The sequence below is a fragment of the Cygnus atratus genome, chromosome 7 (genome assembly GCF_013377495.2).
Source record: "Cygnus atratus isolate AKBS03 ecotype Queensland, Australia chromosome 7, CAtr_DNAZoo_HiC_assembly, whole genome shotgun sequence".
NCBI classification, from domain to species: domain Eukaryota; kingdom Metazoa; phylum Chordata; class Aves; order Anseriformes; family Anatidae; genus Cygnus; species Cygnus atratus.
The window spans coordinates 12,787,112-12,806,625 of record NC_066368.1 but is presented as its reverse complement, the minus strand read 5'-3'; the positions used below and the strand labels follow the sequence as shown (position 1 = coordinate 12,806,625).

The window sequence follows — 19,514 nt, the reverse complement described above, 5'->3', positions numbered from 1 at the left end:
CAGTGCTGAAGGAACCACTGATACTTGCAGGAGCTGTTGCTGTTATGGCCACTTCCAAACATTTGCTCAGTCCTTACACAGTTATATTGGAAAAACATTTTACATGGATCGGTTTTGAGAAATGTGAAAGTCCATTTGGGGGAATGAGGTCTGCAGCATGGGAGAGATCTTTGCTGAGGACAGGAAAGTTACACTTGCTTCAGAAGCACCTGTACGTCAGGGCGATCTAGTCTGGCACCGAACCGCATGACGGCCACTACCGCTGGGGCTGCTCGTTGCCATTTTCACCATCTACCTGCCCGCTTTTCCAGTCAAGTTTCTTCATTTTCACTTCTCCTTCCTGTACAACTCAGGCAGTATGGTTCAATTTGCACTTCCCACACCCCTATATCAGGCACAGCTCTCCCCTTTCGGTGAGGGGACAGCACCTGAGGTGATCACCGCGTGAGGCAGCGTCATGGTTCCCTTGGCACTGCCAAAAGGCCTGGGCTTGCCCCACCGACCCCTCATGGCGCCGAGCGCCCCATGGCGCAGCCAGAGCCCCTCTCCCTGAGGCGGGCAGGCACACAACAAGATGGCGCCCAGCCTTGAGCACCATCTGTGCCAGAAAGCAGCGTGCCCACGCTGGCCTTAGGAACACGGCAGCCTAGCCCAACCGCAACAGAAGCACACGCAACGCCCACATAGCGTGGTGGCGGTGTGGGGATCACTGCACAAGCCCACCCCCGCCGAGCACATTAAGGCCGACAACTCGCCCGCCCGCACGCCCCGCAACCCCACAGCGCTTTCCCAGCGCGCAGGCGCAGCGCTGCCCGCCCTCACTGCCCGCGCGCAGGCGCCGCCCGCGGCCCGGGGAGCGGGGCACCCTGAGGCGGTGAGGGGCCGTGAGGGGCTCGGCCCCGCACGGTTTGGGGGTGCTGCTGGGGACGGGTCCCTCCGGGTCCGGCAAAGGGTTCTGGGGTGCCGGGGAAGGGCTTTAAGAGTGTGCCTGTGGGCTAACGTCCTATTAAAAAGTTTAAGGAACGTGTTTAAATAACGGTGTTAGTGAAGTGTTGCGAAAAAGCCTTCGCTGTGCTCGTGGTTGCTTGAAGGCAAGTGATCTGCGTTGGGATGTAAAGCCACAGGTTTTGTGGGTTTGGTTTCGTTTTTGAAAGAGTTGAACAAGTCTGCTGGAGCTATCCCTTAGGCTCAAAATTATTTTGCTTCTTGGTAGTAAGAGAGCCAAATTTATGACAAGCTCAGTACTGTATAGGCATGATATTGCGTTTTGTAGTCTTGCTTGGATTAAGAAACGGTAGTAATATCACAGGTTCTGTGGGTTTCCTTTTTAATGTACAGATTGTTTAAAAAATCCAATTAATTTGACTTTCTTTAGTAATTGTGTCTCTCTTTTTTTTCCTCCCCTAATAGAATGCCATAGGTTGAATTTGGAACAAGTGGAGGGAGCACTGACTTGACAAGACAAATGAAGATGAGGAGATAACGGAGGTGTCCTTGGTACAGAGCCAGGAAGAGCAGAGTTGCTGGGTTAGTAAAGCTTTGGCATGTTTCATCTTGGAAGAGGAAGCGCCTTGTGCCAGTCCTGCGTTGCCCAGTGTCTTGTTTGTAGGATTTTATTTTTAAGAGACCTGTGTTTTGAAATTCCCAGTGGCAAGTTTTAGGTAAACAGAGGGCGTAGCTGACGATTTTCCAGCTGCATTTTGGTCATTAGCAGGTGGTTCGCAAGTGCTAAACTAAGTCAGACATTGCCAAATCAATTTAAAGTTGATACATGCTGAGTGGTATGATTTATCATTTTAATTAAGTTGCTTTTCTGAGCAAATTGGGAATGCATACTTGTAATCTAAAAGTCCACTTGTATGAGTAATTAACTTTTTCAAGCAGCATCCCCAGAAGGATCAAATGAAACAGTAGATTATTTTCACAGACCTGGGTACGCAATTATTTTCTTTATAAAAAAGATTAATTGTTTATACAGATGGACAATAAAAATCTTGTGGCTCCCAGCAATCCTTTTATCGCTACTTGGGGTACAGTTAAACAAAAGGACTGGTTCTTCACAACCTGGCTTTGTAAGGACTTCAAGTTAAACAAGCAGTATGGGCCATTCAGATTAAGAAAATATTTTGTTTGGAGTGAGCTTTTTTTGATGAGTTTGGTGTTGCAGGATGTGACTTTGGATATACAGGCATACTATAATATGTCAAAGTGCTTCATAAGTTGTCTTGATCCTGTGTAACAATTGAAAAAAGACGATACTGCTACAGATAGCAGTAGGAGGAGGAAAAAAAACCACAACATAATAATGGAGAACACCTAGATTTTTTTTGTAGGATTTTTCATTTCAAAGAACAAATACCATAGATTTTTATGACTGAGGGAAAAATAATATGCAAAACTCATAGCCTGATCCTTTATACCAGTTACTAGTGCCATTTGTCACCTTGAAGAAAAGGTATTCATAAAGCAAGATGCTACTTTGTGTATAAAACCATTGTGTAACTTTAGCACGTCTTGATGAACTTAACAATTAGAAAATAAGCTCTAATATTTCTTCTTAGAGTTTTTTACTTATTTCTGCAACCATGTGACTCATAATCAGGTAAAAATGGTACTACATGTAATTCATTTTGTCTTTTAACAGAAAATATCCATCCCAAGATGGAGGAACCAGCATCTGATAAATTGACATCTTTGTGCGGTACTCCAAAGGACTCTGGCACAGCAGCTCCCCAGGGGACTGGTTCAGGGAAGCAGGTATAAAAACTTGTTTTTCCAATAATGTAATTCTTCATAGTAAGAAAAATGCTTATGAAATCATCAAGTAGTTGGAAGGCAAAAGATAAGGTAGCTTATACCTACAGCTACAAGATTGTGCAGGTAAGGGGTGTAAGGAGTGTTCTTGGCATGCTTTGCTCTGAATATGCATATGTTTGCTGTGAATAAGGTGATGTATTCAGTATTTGCAGTCTACCAAAAATCCTATACTAGTAAATTTCAATACTATTTAGTTTTCTCAAGTTGTAGTTTTCTGGGTTCCTTTATAGGCAAAATGTCTTTCCATGACTTCTACTTGCAGTTGAATATAGTACACTCTGATTGCAGTTGGGATATTCTCCATAATGCCAGACTCTTTTTGGTGTTTCTCCTAGTATGCGTACTGTGATGCTGTCACACTCACCATAGTGCGTGTTACTAAAAACTGGATCTATGCTGGATAAAGCTAGGTTGTAAATGTTCCTTAACTAATCCTTCTCGCCCATATTTTAGTATTTTCCCACAGGTAAAAATGTTAGACACATATTATAAAAATATTTGTTACCTTATTTTGAAGAAAAAAACACTTTTTAGATGTTCATTAGTGAAGGACCTCAAAACATGAACAAGTTGAAATTAGATCATTTCAGATACTTTGAAGTAGAAAACAGATGTTTTATACTAGTGCTAATACAGAAAGTATGTGTGGTGGGATGCAGCAGCAACAACAACAAATCTCCAGTAAAAAGAGGAGAAATCAAACTAGATGAAATAAAATCAGCAAAGCTGATATAATGCCATGTCTTCTGCACAAAGACTAGATGAGTAGCTTTCCCTTAGTAAGGGGATTTGGTCCTAGGCAACATAGAGGTACGTTTTCCAGTAAATTGCACCCATGTATGCAAACACACCTGAAAGGAAGGAATTAACTTGTTAACTTTAAGTTTACCAATGTTACAGTGACAATTCAGAAGTCTGGTTTTACAATTATCTTTACGTATATGACATATTCTGCATGGAGTTCGGTTTTGGTTCTTTGAAATTTGATCAAAGATGAGATTTTTGTGATCTTTCTTCTGCTGTTCTTCATTTTCTTCAGCCAATGAGTGCAACTCTAAGGGAACGATTAAGGAAAACAAGACGTTCATTTAATACTAATTTTACAGTGGCAAAGCGGCTCAAAATAGACAGTGAAGAAAAAGACTGTGCTGATGTTGACAGAGAGCATCTGCCAAAAAAAAGTGTGGATTGTTCCAGGTTACAAGATGGTTCTGAAAGCCTGGAAGGCAACTGCACTGGGCATGCATGTTTCAAAAGTCCCTCACAGGAGAACAATCTCTGTGAATCAGGAGATAACGGGGTTAGGGCTGATCTTAGTCCGCAACAGTCCCTGGAAGAAAAAGTAAGGCTGGTGAAGCAAGTGCAAGAGAAGGAAGAACTGCTTCGAAGACTAAAACTGGTCAAGATGTACCGATCTAAGGTGAGGAGAACCTCTGAAAAAGCTCTTCTAAATCGCCCTTTGAAGTGAAATGGAGTCAAATCTTCATTTACTGATTTAAGTTACAATACTGAACCATTTGGTTTGTGTGGTATTTGTGTATTATCTCAGTTCTAAGCATATTATAAAAGTAGATTGTTGCAGAGTATGAAACTGATTTGTCATTTGCTGAGATGTCTTTTTTTGTCCCAATTTCAGAACAACCTGTCTGAACTGCAGGCTTTGATAGTGAAATGGAGAAGCAGTACCCAGCTGATGCTCTATGAGCTACAGTCAGCTTTTTCTGCAGATGGCAAGAAAGCAAGTCTCAGTCAACTGATAGATTCTTTTGGATTAGAAGACCAGTTACTGCACTACAGCAGAACAGAAGAAGATTTTGTAGACACCTAATCAACTGGTGCAAAGCTTTCAATTATACACATGCATAAGCAGAAAAGACTGAATAAATCCTGATAACCTTAGAAGTGACGATCAGACAGTGAACTTTGTTTTGCCAGGAGGTTTTCTCATGAGCTACTGGTGAAAGTGTACATAGATACGGCAGGCACTGTACAAGGCATTACTTCAGGGAAAAGATTGAACTCATGCTGACTTCTGGAAAACACAGTCGTTTGCAGATGCTGGTCAAAACACTTGCCTTCAGGGGAACTGTTCCTCCTAACCCTTCAGCCACAGCCAGTGGTAGTAGAAGGGAAGGCAAGAAAATTGGAATTGACATCTGTCTGCCGTACTACATTATGTGAAAGCTGCAGTGTTTTTTTTTTTCCTTTGTATAAGAAAAGCGCTCCCTTGTCTAATGAAGTGCTTCCAACGACAACATTGCTTACCTTTCTGCAGTAACGCTGAATAAAACAGCATTTCATTTATCCTCCAATAAACGTTGTCTCTTCAAACTGTTTTTCTATAATTATTTTAATTTGAAATTGCATATTTTCTCACTTCTGTGGGCATATTGGTATGACTCTTAAGCTTTTATTCTCCTTAAAATCATCACTTATCTAGTGTAACAATATGTAAATCTCTACCTGTTCTACAATGCTCCCTGCTGCGAATAATTTTTTATATGCAATCACAGTTGTCATTGGCCGTACCTTAACTGTTTAGTATGTATACTATTTTTCCCATTTTCCTTAATAAGGAGTAATTTCTTATATACCTCAAGCGGAAAGAAAGTCACAGATCAAATAGTTCATTGTAACACTGATAGGTCTCATTAGACTTAAGTTTGGAGTCACAAGAATTCTTGCTCTTAAGAATACTGAATGTTGCTGCCTGCTGAGACTTACTGAAGAGTGACCTTTATTACTGATCACAGTTTGAGGATTAAGAAACTGTTCCTTTTTGCCTCTCTAGCTTACTGAGAAATGATGATGGGTCTTCCTGATAAGGGTACTTCTTTTCCCTGAGACCTAAGGTATCAAAGTTAATTAATGTTCTTAGAAAGGGGTAAGTTCAGATTTTATGTGAATTTATGGAAGTGGAAGAAAAAGCATGGAAGAGATAAACAATTAGTAGATGTAAAATCACATCTTTCTTGCAGTACTTCATTTCAAAATGTCCTCCAGTTGCATATTGCACACTAAGGAAATGCATTCCACAATTACATCTTCCATTTATTTTCTGTAATGAACTATATGTTTATATAACCAAAACAGCAGAAATATATCACGTGAACCGAAATAGATTGTAGATAATACTAGGTATAAAATGTATGAAACAGATAAACGTGCATCTTTCCGACTGGTATTATTTTAAAAGAAATTACAGAAGAAAGTGTTGAGAGTTCAGGGAGAAAAGGTGTATGTCCAAACTCTGGGTCTTAGACAAGAGCAGTTTCTTATACGTCTACCAGGACTGGGATTTTTAAAGAATAGGGAATGTTCTTGATCTCAGTCTTTCAGCTTCTGCCTGAAGAATTCCAAACTGTTTTTCCTGTTCCTTTATGAGATCCCGCAGGTTTTTCTGCTTCAAAATCTCTCGGTAACGCTGCTTTGCATTCCTTTCAGAAATACGCTGTATGTCTGCATAAAACAAAATGTTAAGGGTCACCCTGTACATATAGTGGATGCATAGTCTTTATACTGGACCTGCTCCAGAGTTATTCCATGTTCTGTATAAAATAGGCAAGCATTTTAAGAAAAGGCTCATAGTTAGCTTTAAGAGTCTTTAGAGTAGTGAATAAAGCAAAAAAAAAAAAAAAAAATCAAAAAAGGCACTGGTTGCACACCCAATGTTTTAAAACCATTTTACTAGTGAAAAGAACTATACAGTTTTCCTTATAATGCATACCCTTCTCAGCTTCTTGGTGCCCTGTTCACTTGACTGTATGGAAAGTCAATTAACTTTGGCTACAGAAGCACCAATCTCTAGGTATGATCGTATGTAAATAGCATTAAATAAGTTGTGGTAGAAAAGCTAATTGTGCACGTAGTGTAATAGATAGGAATTTCTTGTCCCTTAGTTGATGCTGATGGACAATAGGACTGTCTAGCTTGGGAGTTGTTTTCTGAATGTTCTTTGCTTGTGACTTAAAGCGCGTTACTGTGACTCACCAGCTGCCCGAGAGATATGCCTCCTTTCTGAAACAGACACAAGCATTTCCTTTAGCAGAAGGCTGAGCTCATAGTTTGCTTGCTCTTTTAAAGCGATGCACTTCGCCAGCTCTCTAATTCTTTTCTGACGATTCTTCGTATTTTTCTTGTGCAGCTGTCCGTTTCCAAAAGAATAAAGCAAACACATGAAATAATACAAAAGACAAACTTTTGATGGAAGCCTACAATCTTCAAAACTGCGTTGTAGCTCAGTTCATTTTCATGTGCTTTGATTTTCTTGCTTTATTTTGTATAACGTCTTTCACAGATTGCAGTCCAGTATTGTCCTGGTTTCAGTTAGGACAGAGTTAATTTTCCTCCTAGTAGCTGGTAGGGTGCTATGTTTTGGATTAGGATCACTCTCTGGGATGGGGGAGAGTGAGCGAACGGCTGCGTGGTGTTTAGCTGCCAGCCGGGCTAAACCACAACAAGTATGCTTTATGGAGTTCTAACACAAGTAGCAGACAAGGAACATATAGGTATGGGTCAAGGAGAGAGAGAGATTAAATACAGAACTTGAAAGGCTAAGCAGGGAAAGGAAGTCAGTGGAACCAGTGCATTGAAAATACTTCCTTGGCTGCCAGGCACTGTGGAAGATAGGCTGTTGTGCTGATGCTGTCTTGAAGGGCTGTAAAGGGCCAGGGTAAATACTGAAGATTGAAAAGGAACACAGAGAAAATGGAAGCTGATGTCAGCTACAGTAACCTGGAGAAAATCCAGTGGAATCCTTTACAGACGAGGATAATCATAATTTAAATGTTGAAATAGGTAAGGGAGCCAGCAAATCGGATTGTTGTGTCTGTGTTATTTTGAATATAGGAGGGTAGTGATATTATGAACAGACTGGTACTCCTACAGAGAAACAGCTCTAGGCAACTTGAAAAAACTGTTCAAAGTCAGATGAATAAATACATAGGTGTATATATATATATATATATACATTCATCTGTGTGTGCTGTTGTGGCTGTGCTTTAACAGTCCTTGAGTTAGCTGAAGAGGTGGTATGCCTACATGGGATGCTGTTACTCCTTACAAACACCTTTTGCTAATGAAGGAGAGGGGTTGCATTTAAACTAACGACATCTCTCAAATGTGGTGGTTCACTTAGGAATAATTACCTTATCCATGACATCAAGAGTCTGCTTCATCACTGAAATGCGGTGGGCAATGTGACTGTCATAGTTCAGCATGGTTAGGAACTGAGCATTGAAAACAGAAGGAAATGAGGTTGTTAAGCCTTTTTTGTTCTCAACAATTCCACACTTCTGTAAAGACACTCATGATACATGAAACTCAAAAAAAAACCAGAATTCGGCACAGTGGAAAACCTTACTAGTGATCATAAATGTACATTTTAAAGATAGTCTTGTCATACAATAGACCATGCAGCCGTTAAAAAGCATTGTACGTTTTGATGGAAACAAAGACCATACGAATTTGTTGTGAGGTTGTCAAAAAAAATAAAAAGATATACTTTTACTTATAAGGTAGTCAAAGCTAGCACAGGTGGAGGCCAAAGGTGTGTAGAAGACAGGTTTCTGTGGATATAACATTTATCTTTCTGAAAAAACATTCCACCAAACTGACAGGGAAAAGTTCTGTGGTTTGTCTCCAGTTAAAAGAAGAGAAACAGAAAATACCCAGGAGGCTCCTTGCGTACAGCACCAAATTGCTTTCATTCGCTTTTTCTACGAACAGCCCTCATTCCAGTCATTTCCAGGTCCTGGCCCCCGTGTGTTTCTCTGAGCCATCTTTCTTTCTGCTCCTGTCATGGTCTCTGTTGCCCTTCCTACTAGCCCCACATTTCTACTCAAAAATGCCATTGCTATGGGCAAGGACAAGTCTAACTCACAAGCAGTGCATCTCTTTAAATGAAGTTTGGCATTAACAGTGACACCCTGGTGATAAATTTGTTGCAAGAACTTTTCAGTGTATTGTCACATCACCTCTTCAGAAAGCTATTTTGTTGATGTTAATTACAGAAGTCCCCTGGCTGTGATTCAGAAATGAACAAGAAGTTTGGACAGACAGAACTAATGAAGCCTAAGCAGAACAGATGTTTGGGTTTTCTTCTAATCTTTTGATTGAATTGCAATATCTTTACCCACTCTCCAATATTCTTTATTTTCCCGTTATAGCTCTCCCCACTGCAATATCTCCAGCTTCCCTGTCCTCCAACATCCGTTACTTTGAACCTTTATTTCCCCTACCTCATCACCGCGAAACCAGCTTTACATCTGATCCTGCATACCCTCACACTTCCTCTACAACCTCTCTTACTTCTCCTCCCTTCTCCCAGTGGCATCCCCGTCTCTCTCCCACAACCTTTTGCTGTTTTCTGGCCTGCCAAATGCATTTTTTCAAAGCTATGTAGGTGCTGACTGGTCTGCCCAGCTGCTGTCTCTTGCGTGCCAGACATAGCAAACAATTACCTGTCATTCTTCTGCTGGTACCAAGGCCAACAAATGGCACTGGGGCTCAGCAAGGCTCCTGTAGGAACTCTGTCTCTGAATACTGAGCAAAAGTTACAGTATTTCTGTGAGACACCAGGTGGGTGCACTTGGGAACTAGTCAGGGATAACTTTGCCTTTGTTTAAAACGGAATTTCATCACTGATCAATCTCAAGAGCAAAACTTCTCTTTGGAAGCTGAACTGTTGACATGTTAGGAATCAGGTTTCTGTGTAGTGGTAAGAGAGTTAAGATGTATGAACAATCGCAGAAGAAGAGGCAGCAAAATTCTCTGTGGTATAAAGTATAAATTAGAGAAAGTAACTCACTAGCTGGCGATCTTTTGAAATTGGTAGCATTGCAATATCCCGAGCCTTCTGTTTCAGATCTTCTATTTGCATTCTCATTTTCTTATGTTCCCATTCCAACAGAAATATCCCTCTAGAGAAGTCTTTACGCTCCACCATGCTAGCAATTTTTTTTTCTCCTTGAGCCTGAAAAAAAAAACAGATTAATCAAGAGATTAATCTTAATTAACACACTCTGTGGATTATGGAATAATTATTTGCAACAACATGGGCAAGCTTCCAAAGTTATAATATTAGTAAGGAAAATGTGCCGTACTGCAGACTCTTTCCAGACTTTGCCCAAGATGGTTATCTTTTGTGGAATTTTGTTCCCTTTTATGCTCTGTGCCACAGTCTTGGATCATAGAAGGAGATGAAGAAAATTACAACTAACCTCTCTCTCTACATCTTCCTATCTTTTATAAGAAGGCTAAGGCATCTTATCTCTACAAAATACAAGCTTGCTCTGTATAAGGTATTTTGCAGTTGTTGCTGAAGGCTTTGTGTGTTAGCAGTAAAAAGCAAATTTACAGCTAGAATGCCTAAAGTATGATAATCAATTTCACCTTACATAAAAAGGTCTATCAGTTTGTTAAACCTTAATGTAAGCTACTGTTCAACATGACTATATGTTTGCCTTGAGAGAATTCTAGGACTGGCACCCAGGATATTAGGATTTTCTATTTACAGCATGTTTGTAAGTGATGGCATGTCTAAAAACTGTTGTCATTTCATTGATCTGAACTGTATTCATCAAACATCAAGAAAGCAGTCTGCATTGCAATTTCTATGTCATAATAAGGGACATTACAGAATTCTTAACAGCTTTTAGTTTACAAGTGAGCCTCCTGTTGTGTAGTAATGAATTGAAACTAGATACCAAACTAGAGAAAAAAGAGTCCCTGAAGGCCAATATATTTATTTAAAAAACTTAAATTTCCTTGTAAGTTACCATGATACTGCAATTCAGTTCTTCAACAACACTCCTATTAATGATAATGGCATCAGTGTAATCTGGGATCTCAGTACTTTCCAATTCCACCTGTCCTTGTTTTAACAAAAACTGGAAAGTCAAATCCAATTGAAATTTTATCTTCTCCTCCTGCAGCCTAAAATGGCAGAAAACAAAAACAATGCTCAGTGATTTCAGCTTAATTATATAAATCCCCCCGTGATTCTCAAAATATTTATTACTGATAAGTTCATGTAGGGCTTACTCTTTGACAGCCTGTCGTCTGTTTGCTCCAAAAATGACTACAGAGTTGGCAACTTATTTCCATACATAAAGTTGTCAACCACTAGATTCAGTTTAACAAACTCTAGCAGATGTTCTGAAAGAAAATGTCTTCACCAAACAAAAGCCTCAACAACAATTGAAAAGGAAGTGAAGGAGACTCCTACCTAGTTTTTTAATTTAAGTTTTCTTGGGGTTTGCTCCTGAATTCCAATGAATGTGAAAATTATGTCATGTACATGAAAAAAATGAAAACAGCTCAGTGAAGTCAGGTGTCGCGTGACTGAGCTGCAAACTGCAATCAGCAGTGATCACTGTAGCTTCCTCAGGCCTACATGAGCAGAAGTTAACTGACCCAGCTAGTACAGCTATGATTGAAGGCTTTTTGGCATTCACTGTAAGAAACAGCTTTTGGGGCAGTGAGTTTGCATTGAAGACCGTGCCATCTTTACTCATGTTGTTACTTAAAATACTAGGTTAAGACTGATTTGGGCCTGCTCACACATGCTGCAATCACACCTCACCTCTGAAATATCATAGCTCTTTTAGATGAATTCTAGATAACAGACTGTTGGAGAACACAGCTGTGTAATTCTGTATGTGACTTCTGGTTCTGTGATGGTGGATTATTAATATGGAGCTGAAGATAGGAAAAGAGACAAAATTACCAAATGAGTTCTTGGGAAATGTATTCTATGTCTGACTTAATCTTCTGATCGTCATCCATTCTTCTCTGGAGAAACGACTGCATCTCCGCCAGCTTTAGGGCCTTCCACTTTACCTAAACAAGCAACATCATGGCATTCTGAACTTTTCCAACTTCGTAAGCATGTCAGGACAAGCAAGAAGAGAGCATAATATCTTAAGAAGACGTGTGTGTAAATATAAATATGCTGCCTGATATTTTGGGAGTCCTAGTAGAGCACATGACAGAGGTTACAATTTTTACATTCAGCTCAATAGATCATTTATTCATTTATGCATGATTTATTGACATTGAGGGAAATCATATTTTCTTTTGTCTTGGTCAAATGTACCTATGTCTCTGGAAACTTCAGATTTCCACCTTCATGCTTTTAAAATAAGCAGATAGTTCACTAGAGCTTTCCAGCAATACCCTCTGTTAAGAATTGCTCTTGGTGTTGTAGAAGAAAATGGTTATACATTGGTGCAGATGTAGCATGCTAATGGGAGAGAAAGACTCCAACAGATGATGAAAATCAAATATTTTAATAGGCTTTCTTAATAGAGAGAAGTGATTTTTTATTTTTTTTTTTTAAGAAACTATATCAAGGTTATAATTATCTTGATCAAATCCTTCCACACTAATATGGTAATGTTTGCTCTGAAGGAGAACTAGAGCTGGTTTTTCTTCTTGACATTTCTGTTATTCTGAATTGAAGGTGGCCAGAGGTAATTTATCAGCTCAGATGCAGCTTACGTATGCTGCATTGTCACTTCACTACCAGTCTAACCCTACATTGAACTCCACAGAAGTTTTAAGACCTGAAAATATTGAGAAGCTTAGTAGAAAAGTAAAGGATTTACATACCAGCTGCTCACTCTCCATTTTATTTCGTCTTGCTTGACAAAACTGTTCCCATATAGATGGGTCTAAACCATCAGGCATGTGCTCAGGCTTATCCAGCTCATCCATGGCTTCCATTAAACAGGTGAGTATATCTTTGTAATCTTCACTTGAGGCTGAACAATCCCCATATGGGTTAGCGGAGTCAGGGAGCATTTTTCTCATTGGGGTCCTAGTGTACATACACAGTACATGCAGTATTTCCTTTTTATTTTGTATTACATAAAAGAAGCTCACACATATAACTATGAATATTTCATACTCTCAATCTCTTGAAGAGCAAAAAAGACAATGTCTTACACAAAATAAGAATATGTTTTTGAGAACTGATGATTATGTAGATTGCATTTAAAATAGATTTTGTAGAGTAGATAAGGAAATGTTAGTATTCAAAATAACAATTGTTTATATGATAGGAAATTAAATATTGTTAACCAACCAATAAAAGCAGGCAGTCTACTGATTACCAAAATAATTTGGATTATTGAAAGAAATAGCAATCTAATTCTTGAAACATAGGTGATACTAGTATTTAAACAATTCTAATCAGGGCGACCTTACCTTGGTCGACATTTGTAAAGTTGGAAAAGTTCATCAAGAAGATCGGCAGGAACGTCAGCAAAGTCCGTCCTAAAACCACATTCCAGATTCTAGGACAGAAACAGAAAGCTTCCTTGTCATTACAATGTTATTTTTAAGAAAGCAGCAACTTACCCATATCTTAACAGTGCAAAATATTGTGCTTTTCCAAGCTCTCACAAGCATTGAGGAAATCTGGACCATTTTGTAATTTTTTATTTGCATATACTCTCTTTCACTACCTAACTTCAGCACTCAGCAAATTGAGCAGAACTCATCCCATGCTTAAAATGAAGTATGTTCTTATTACCAAGACACAGCATTAACTTTTTTATTCCTGAATCTGCTTGTGTTTCACTAGAGTCTCACCTCATCTTCAGCAATTGCGTTTTCATATGCATCACTGTAAAACTCAATTTTCCTTTTTGTAGTCTGGATTGTTCTTGTAATGTTGACCTGTAGCAAAACCAGAGGATTTCAAGAATGAAACTCAACCAGAAGAAGCACTGAATGGCTATTCATATACACTGATGAAGCTGACACCTTCTCAGTTCTAGAGAAAACCTTATGAGCCATTTCTAAGAATACAGAGCCTTCTTCAGTGGTTTACTTGTACATGCAGCTTAGAGGTGAGCAGGTATGAAATTCAAGTATTCCACTGCTTAAGAAAGTAAGAAATTTGTGTAAGAAATTATACAAATACTTCTAAGTCTTCTTTTTAAATTTTGAAGGTGAGGATCTGTGTTGATACTTGTTTTTACTTGCATAGAAATTTCCTTTTCCTTCCATTTCATCACGTCATATCAGTCACAGATTCTCAAATGCTGTTCTGCGAAAGGTTCCTGACTGTAGAATACAATTTCCCTGTTAGCCTGCCACATGTCAGGATATGAAGCTTATCTGTTTTATCAAGGCTGTTAAATGTTTGTACTTTGCTGGGGAGACTGCCTTGTTGTATTTGACAGTTTGCGTGGACCGAAAGATATACCAATGGAAATATTTAGAAAATTTTAAAAAATAACATGCATCTTGAAAAATGTAACTTGGTATACACTTGGCCTCAGATAACTTTAAAACTAGTTCAGCCTCCTCAATGATACGGGCTCGATGCCTACTTTGGAACCTCTCCATGAAGCTCACATACAAACAGCTGCTCGCAGCTCCAAACAGATCTCTACAGGTTGAGTGGGAAGTCTGACATGGGGAGGCACTAATGCCTTCTCTGTGGACTCAGGAACACCTACACAAAGTGGGCAAATGGAATAATATTGTACCGTGAGCCAGAATCAACCTGCAGACTACCACTTAGATCACCTGAATGAGACAGGTGTTGGCAGGACACAGGAAACAGAACTGTCAGACACAACTATTACTGTTGGCAGTAAGCACTTGTATTGAAATACAGATCTACTACTTGTGCTCTCCAGTCTTTTTGTTGACTTGTACATGGTATGGCAGGGACTGGCAAACTCTTCAGGAGATTAAATTTGTTGATAAGTGTATAACCACATTGTATTACGTTCAGCTTCCACAGGCAGATGCTCACATGCTACCTCTGCCTGTGCTTTGGACCGCCAAACACAAGTCAGTGTGGCGCTGGACTACATTAGACATCCCAGTGAAAATGTGATGGCATTACATGTTCTTTTGTGCGTCTTCCTGTCACAAATAGCGTCATTATTGGTTCTGTCAGATTGATACTAGATACTCAAAAAAAAAAAAAGTATATAACAAATAGCTGTATGCCTTCTCAATATATGGAGCTTTACCAAAGAATTCCAGATGAACCAAGATGAGTTTCTACTCAAAAGCATGTGTTTATATGTAGGCGTATTTATAATGTACATCTTCTGTACACCTCAAGAAAAAGTCAATGGCCATGTAAACTGTCAAAAAATCATTTACAGCAAAATGCTGATTTGGAAAGAGCAATTTTCACTAGAAACTATACTTCAAATACTACATTTTTTCCTAAGAACAGCATTTAAAATAATTTACATTCTCTTTCTGCTTCTTCATAAAGAAATGCTGAAGTCCAGCTTCTCTAGTGTCCATCTCTTCATCCAACAGTAAAGAATAAATAAGATTGACTATTTTGAGTTCTTCCTGTGAAAAGATTGTAATAAGAATTGTTAACATTCCTTCTGCACAGAGGGAGAGATGAACAATTCATGTTCTCTGCCATACCTGATAGATGACCATCTCTAAATTCACTTTTCTTTCAAAGAGCTTGCATACAGTCTCATCAAAATTGTGTGTTGTTTCCTGTATGGAAGCTTCAAGTTTCTTCCATTCATTTTCCAGTGCCTGGGGAAGGGAAAGACAAGAGAGGAGCAGACATACACAGCAGAAAAAATTCTGATACAGTATACTGAAGAATGCTGGAGAATTCACAGTATGGAACTGTATCTCCCCAACAAAAAGCTTTTCTTTTTTTTTTCCCTTAAATTTTTATAGTCCTGTCCTGCATTTTTCCTCCCTTTTCTTGCAACTAAGGTGTCTAAGTTATTTATGCACTTTTATCAAAAGACTAGTTTGTATTCCTGTTAATGATTCTGAACAGCTGTTTTAGAAATTCTAAGATTCCACATTTTGCGTAATTAAAACAACAGCTACATTCTGGAAGACAGTATTTGCACGACTGTGGCAAAACAGAAGACATGATTCACATTTCTTTGAATCCACCCTAACAGTATTGTGGGTTGTTCCAGGGGCTGAAGCTATTCATTTCCATCATCAACTAAGTACTGTATTTGAAAGGCATTAACGATGATTTTGTAGAAGAAAAATCCCTCAGCCAAAAGGTCCCAGAAGTTACATTTTTCGAAGGATAATGCTGCCAGACTATGAAGTTATGTTGTCCAGATACCACTTTGAAGGATAAATGACATTGTATTATTTGTGTATGACATCAGCTACTCTGGGAATGAAATCTGAAAAAAGTGTTCCAGGAACACTGGTCTATTTTGGAATGAAAGTTACTTTTTGTCAGATATCACAAGTTTTGGCATATACTAATTGTTAGGAGTACAGACCGCCTTTTTTACTGCCTAAGCTACAACTTATGTAATATGCTGCATGATCTTCATTCTTCATTTGTTCTTCATTTGTTCTGTTTGTTGGTATTCATTTTAGAAGTAGATCCTGAGAAAAATTAGAAAGCTTCGGTCATGAGCACTGTGAACAAAGTCACTCCTTTTCTCATTTTAATTTACCCTTCTATGCTTTTCCTTTTCTTCATTCAGCTCCTTCACTTTTTCCTCATATTCTCTGAATATTTTCATTTCTTGATCATTCCATTCATGTTCAGGCTTGGATATAAAAGGAGGTGGAGGAATATCCTGCAAGTATTAAAGACAAACATGCTTCAAAAGCAATTTTAAGTCTCCATCAGAATACTAATAAACTACAATATGTATCAAATTTAATGAAAGGTATTAGTGATAGGTAAGGTACAAGCCTTAAGTCTAAGTAACATACACGTTCTATTTCTGTGGCCTGTTGCTTGTACCAGTAGTTTTGGTATATATATATGGTCCTGTCCTCTTCCACTTGATTGCAAAATTTTCTACTGGATCTTGTAAAATACGAGTACGTTGTACTCAAACATACTATTGTCAGTACAAGACATGTAATATTTTCTGCTACAGAATAAGTGGAGTTCTCGTTTTCTGAAACAGATCAATCCCAGAGAGGGAGTTTGGTCTGCCTTATCCCTTCTCTGTGACACTCACATTGTTTTCTTCCTCTGTTACCGTAACAACTTTATTTGCTGAGTTAAATGAAACACACTATTTCTCTGTAAGATCACAGCAATGGGCAATAGACCCTTTCCCCCATAAAACAGTCATTATACTGGCATTATGTTCCTGTAGAATAGGGACTTTGGGATAGGAACAGGTGTTGATGGAAAATTCATATGCAGGCACTAGAATCTTGTAGTCTTGAGTCTACTATATGATCTTTTAAGGAATTTAACTAGGCATAATGCAATTCTACAATTCTGTGATCTTCTTTTATTACTTAGATTGGAAATATTTGCTAATTGCAATTCACGTTTCCATAAAAAACCAACAAGCTACCTAAATGATAAAGCAGAAACACAGCTTACAATTTTTAATATGTCTTCCTTTTGGATTTCTAGCACTCCACCCATCATGTCATTAAGAGCACGTAGTCTTTCATTGTCCTGGGAATGACAAAAATAATATTTTAGGATGCAAAAGAAAGTGTAGTAGCTGGAAGTTTTGGGAATGGTAATAGGGCAGTTCACCTCTAGATCACCAATAGGATTCTACTGTGTCACTAGTAGATTAATGCTTTTTGGTGATGCTTGTGAGATACACTAAAGGTCTAAGATTTTTTTTTTTCCATGATAGACAGATGGTCATATACCAAATAACTTACTAAAACTGCAATTTTGGCAGTTTTGGAAACAGTACATAGACTACACCTGACCAGTTTGCAGGCTAGGATGAATGAAGTTGTATGTCTAATGGATGCAAGTTGAATGTCTTACTGTGCATCTCTTTTGGGGCCAGAACTATTTTAGGCTTTTCACAGACATATTTAAAAGCCAGAGAAAAGCACTGTGATCTAGTCCGATCCCTGAAGAGCAGAGGTCAGAGAAACTCAACGAACAAGCTTGTATCAAGCCCAAAGCTCTTGACTGAGCAGTAGCATATATTTACAGATGTATGTAGTCCCCAATCTCCCAATATCGTGTTTTAAATTGCTACAAAGCAAATTTTTAATAACTAGGAGTGTAACACCAAATCTTTTCTCCCCCTCAGCTGCTCTGTATAGATCTAAGTGTAAATGATAATAAGAGGGAAAAGGCACACTTTGTCATTACTTAGCATTTTTACATTTATTCTCCCATACTACTTTACTGGAATATTCTAGTGCAGTATTAACTAAATAGCCAGATCAGGAACAATGGCCTGTTCAGTAAAAAATATACTACTTTAAGTACCAGAGCAGCAAGGCGTCTTTCCATTCCAAGCTTAGCCAGCATTTCTGCTTTCTCTCTCTCTTGTGGAGTCAAGTATTTTTCAACTTTAATCTGAAAGAAGGAAATCAGGTTCTTATCAGAATTTGTTTCTCCAAACATGATCACACATGGATTAAGAAAATGTGGAAAGATGGAGTAATACAAATTTTTTTTAATTAATTTATTTATTTTTTAATCTCTGCTCTATGGTGATATACCTCAAGAAAAAAAAATTGTTCTTTAGAACAGCTCCAAAAACTATATTGAAAAAAAAAATGCTAAAATATGCACTACCATCCTTTTTGCTGATGTTAGTCGTAGTTTGAGCATGTCTTTGGGTTCTGACAGAAGACTGGTGGGAGAGAAGTCAGAAGAGGGAAAAGACTGACTTAAAGAGCAGGTGAAATAAATTAATATTTTTTATCAAAAGTACAGTGTTTATATATTATCAATTTGATTTAGAAGTACAGTACTAATTATGCCTAAGTGCCTAGATTCTTAGTTTCTGGTGCTCAGAAACTGAAAAAAAAAACACAGAGAAATCCTCACCTATTGAAGTGATTCCCTGCAAGCCTGTTTTGAATCTTATCAGGAACAGGGGTAAATTCAACGTAATTTATGGACAAATAAAAACGTTTTAACAGTATTTTGTTCATTTCAGAGAGACTTATTAAGAGTTTTCTACCTAAAAAAATGAAGGGAAGCAAAAGAGCCAGACAGATAATTTTACGTACACAGACACACCTGTTTTAAGGCTTTTCAATACTGACACAATGGCTAGAAATGAGAAGAATTAGAGAACTGTATTTGTGTGGGTGGAAGAGAAAGATTTCTTTTTCACACACCTCTGAATCCTGAACAGTGAGTACTTGCTCTGGTATCTCATCATCTGTAAGACCTGGCTCCCACACTTCTGCTTGGAGGTCAAGTTGAGCCAAGATTTCTTGGATCCTCAGGTTTCTTTCTTTCACTCTTGCTATCTCCTGCTCCTTTTGTCGTGCAACTATGTCAAATTCCTTATTAAAAGCAGTTTTCACTTTGTAAATGATGTCCTGAAATACCAAAAAAGGAAACAGCAATGCTCCACAGGTCCCATCCATCAATAATCATATACTACTCCTCAATTCTTTGGAATCATAGTTGTGTGTATTTGTATGTGTGACAGGCAGAGAAACTGGTAAACCCCTCTGTTAGAAGGGCAGAGTTCAAGGTTTGTTAAGTGGGCAAATTACCTTTTTTCTTTCTCCATTTGGCGAAGATTCTGAAAGAAACATACTGTTACCAAAGCTAGATTAAAAATTAGGCTACTTATACTTGCTATTTTTTGCAGTCTTTGGCTGAAGGAAGAAGGCGCTTCAAATTAAAAAACACATGACCTGTGATTGTAGAGACTGTAAAACACAAGTGCAGGAGGGTAATGTTAAGGACATACTTTCCTGATTTTTAAGTGATGTAGCCTGCGATTCTGATATGCTCT

At 38.4% G+C, this 19,514-nt stretch overlaps 2 protein-coding genes across 3 annotated transcripts in view; one reads left to right on the top strand and one right to left on the bottom strand.

Annotated features, from left to right (window-relative positions):
* The first annotated feature begins 807 nt into the window (after positions 1-807).
* SFR1 (SWI5 dependent homologous recombination repair protein 1) lies at positions 808-5,148 on the top strand. 2 transcript variants are annotated; one of them, XM_035547677.2, is made up of 5 exons: positions 808-874; positions 1,411-1,527; positions 2,645-2,757; positions 3,857-4,237; positions 4,454-5,148. In XM_035547677.2, exons 3-5 carry the CDS (start codon positions 2,662-2,664, stop codon positions 4,643-4,645), a joined length of 669 nt encoding a protein of 222 aa, XP_035403570.1. In that variant the 5' UTR covers positions 808-874; positions 1,411-1,527; positions 2,645-2,661; the 3' UTR covers positions 4,646-5,148. The 2 variants fall into 2 exon arrangements, with proteins under 2 accessions (XP_035403570.1, XP_035403569.1); XM_035547676.2 differs by lacking the exon at positions 808-874 and adding an exon at positions 877-1,091.
* Positions 5,149-5,290: 142 nt separating this feature from the next.
* Positions 5,291-19,514, bottom strand: part of CFAP43 (cilia and flagella associated protein 43) — a 45,355-nt gene continuing 31,131 nt past the window's right edge. Inside the window, exons 25-39 of the mRNA XM_035547546.2 lie at positions 18,883-19,089; positions 18,020-18,109; positions 17,156-17,233; positions 16,260-16,385; positions 15,232-15,351; positions 15,043-15,150; positions 13,414-13,500; positions 13,027-13,115; positions 12,430-12,637; positions 11,546-11,658; positions 10,596-10,752; positions 9,626-9,790; positions 7,965-8,045; positions 6,808-6,961; positions 5,291-6,276 (exon numbers count right to left, since the gene is read on the bottom strand). Of these exons, the coding sequence (XP_035403439.1) occupies positions 6,119-6,276; positions 6,808-6,961; positions 7,965-8,045; positions 9,626-9,790; positions 10,596-10,752; positions 11,546-11,658; positions 12,430-12,637; positions 13,027-13,115; positions 13,414-13,500; positions 15,043-15,150; positions 15,232-15,351; positions 16,260-16,385; positions 17,156-17,233; positions 18,020-18,109; positions 18,883-19,089 (1,941 nt within the window). The 3' untranslated portion in view covers positions 5,291-6,118. The remainder of the gene's footprint in view (positions 6,277-6,807; positions 6,962-7,964; positions 8,046-9,625; positions 9,791-10,595; positions 10,753-11,545; positions 11,659-12,429; positions 12,638-13,026; positions 13,116-13,413; positions 13,501-15,042; positions 15,151-15,231; positions 15,352-16,259; positions 16,386-17,155; positions 17,234-18,019; positions 18,110-18,882; positions 19,090-19,514) is intronic.

What these genes read in the sequence shown, in the direction of transcription:
- SFR1 (XM_035547677.2), top strand. Translation starts at nt 2,662, where the DNA reads ATGGAGGAACCAGCATCTGATAAATTGACATCTTTGTGCGGTACTCCA. An exon ending in GGACTGGTTCAGGGAAGCAG is followed by an intron (nt 2,758 to 3,856) that starts GTATAAAAACTT and finishes CATTTTCTTCAG; the next exon opens with CCAATGAGTGCAACTCTAAG. An exon ending in TCAAGATGTACCGATCTAAG is followed by an intron (nt 4,238 to 4,453) that starts GTGAGGAGAACC and finishes TCCCAATTTCAG; the next exon opens with AACAACCTGTCTGAACTGCA.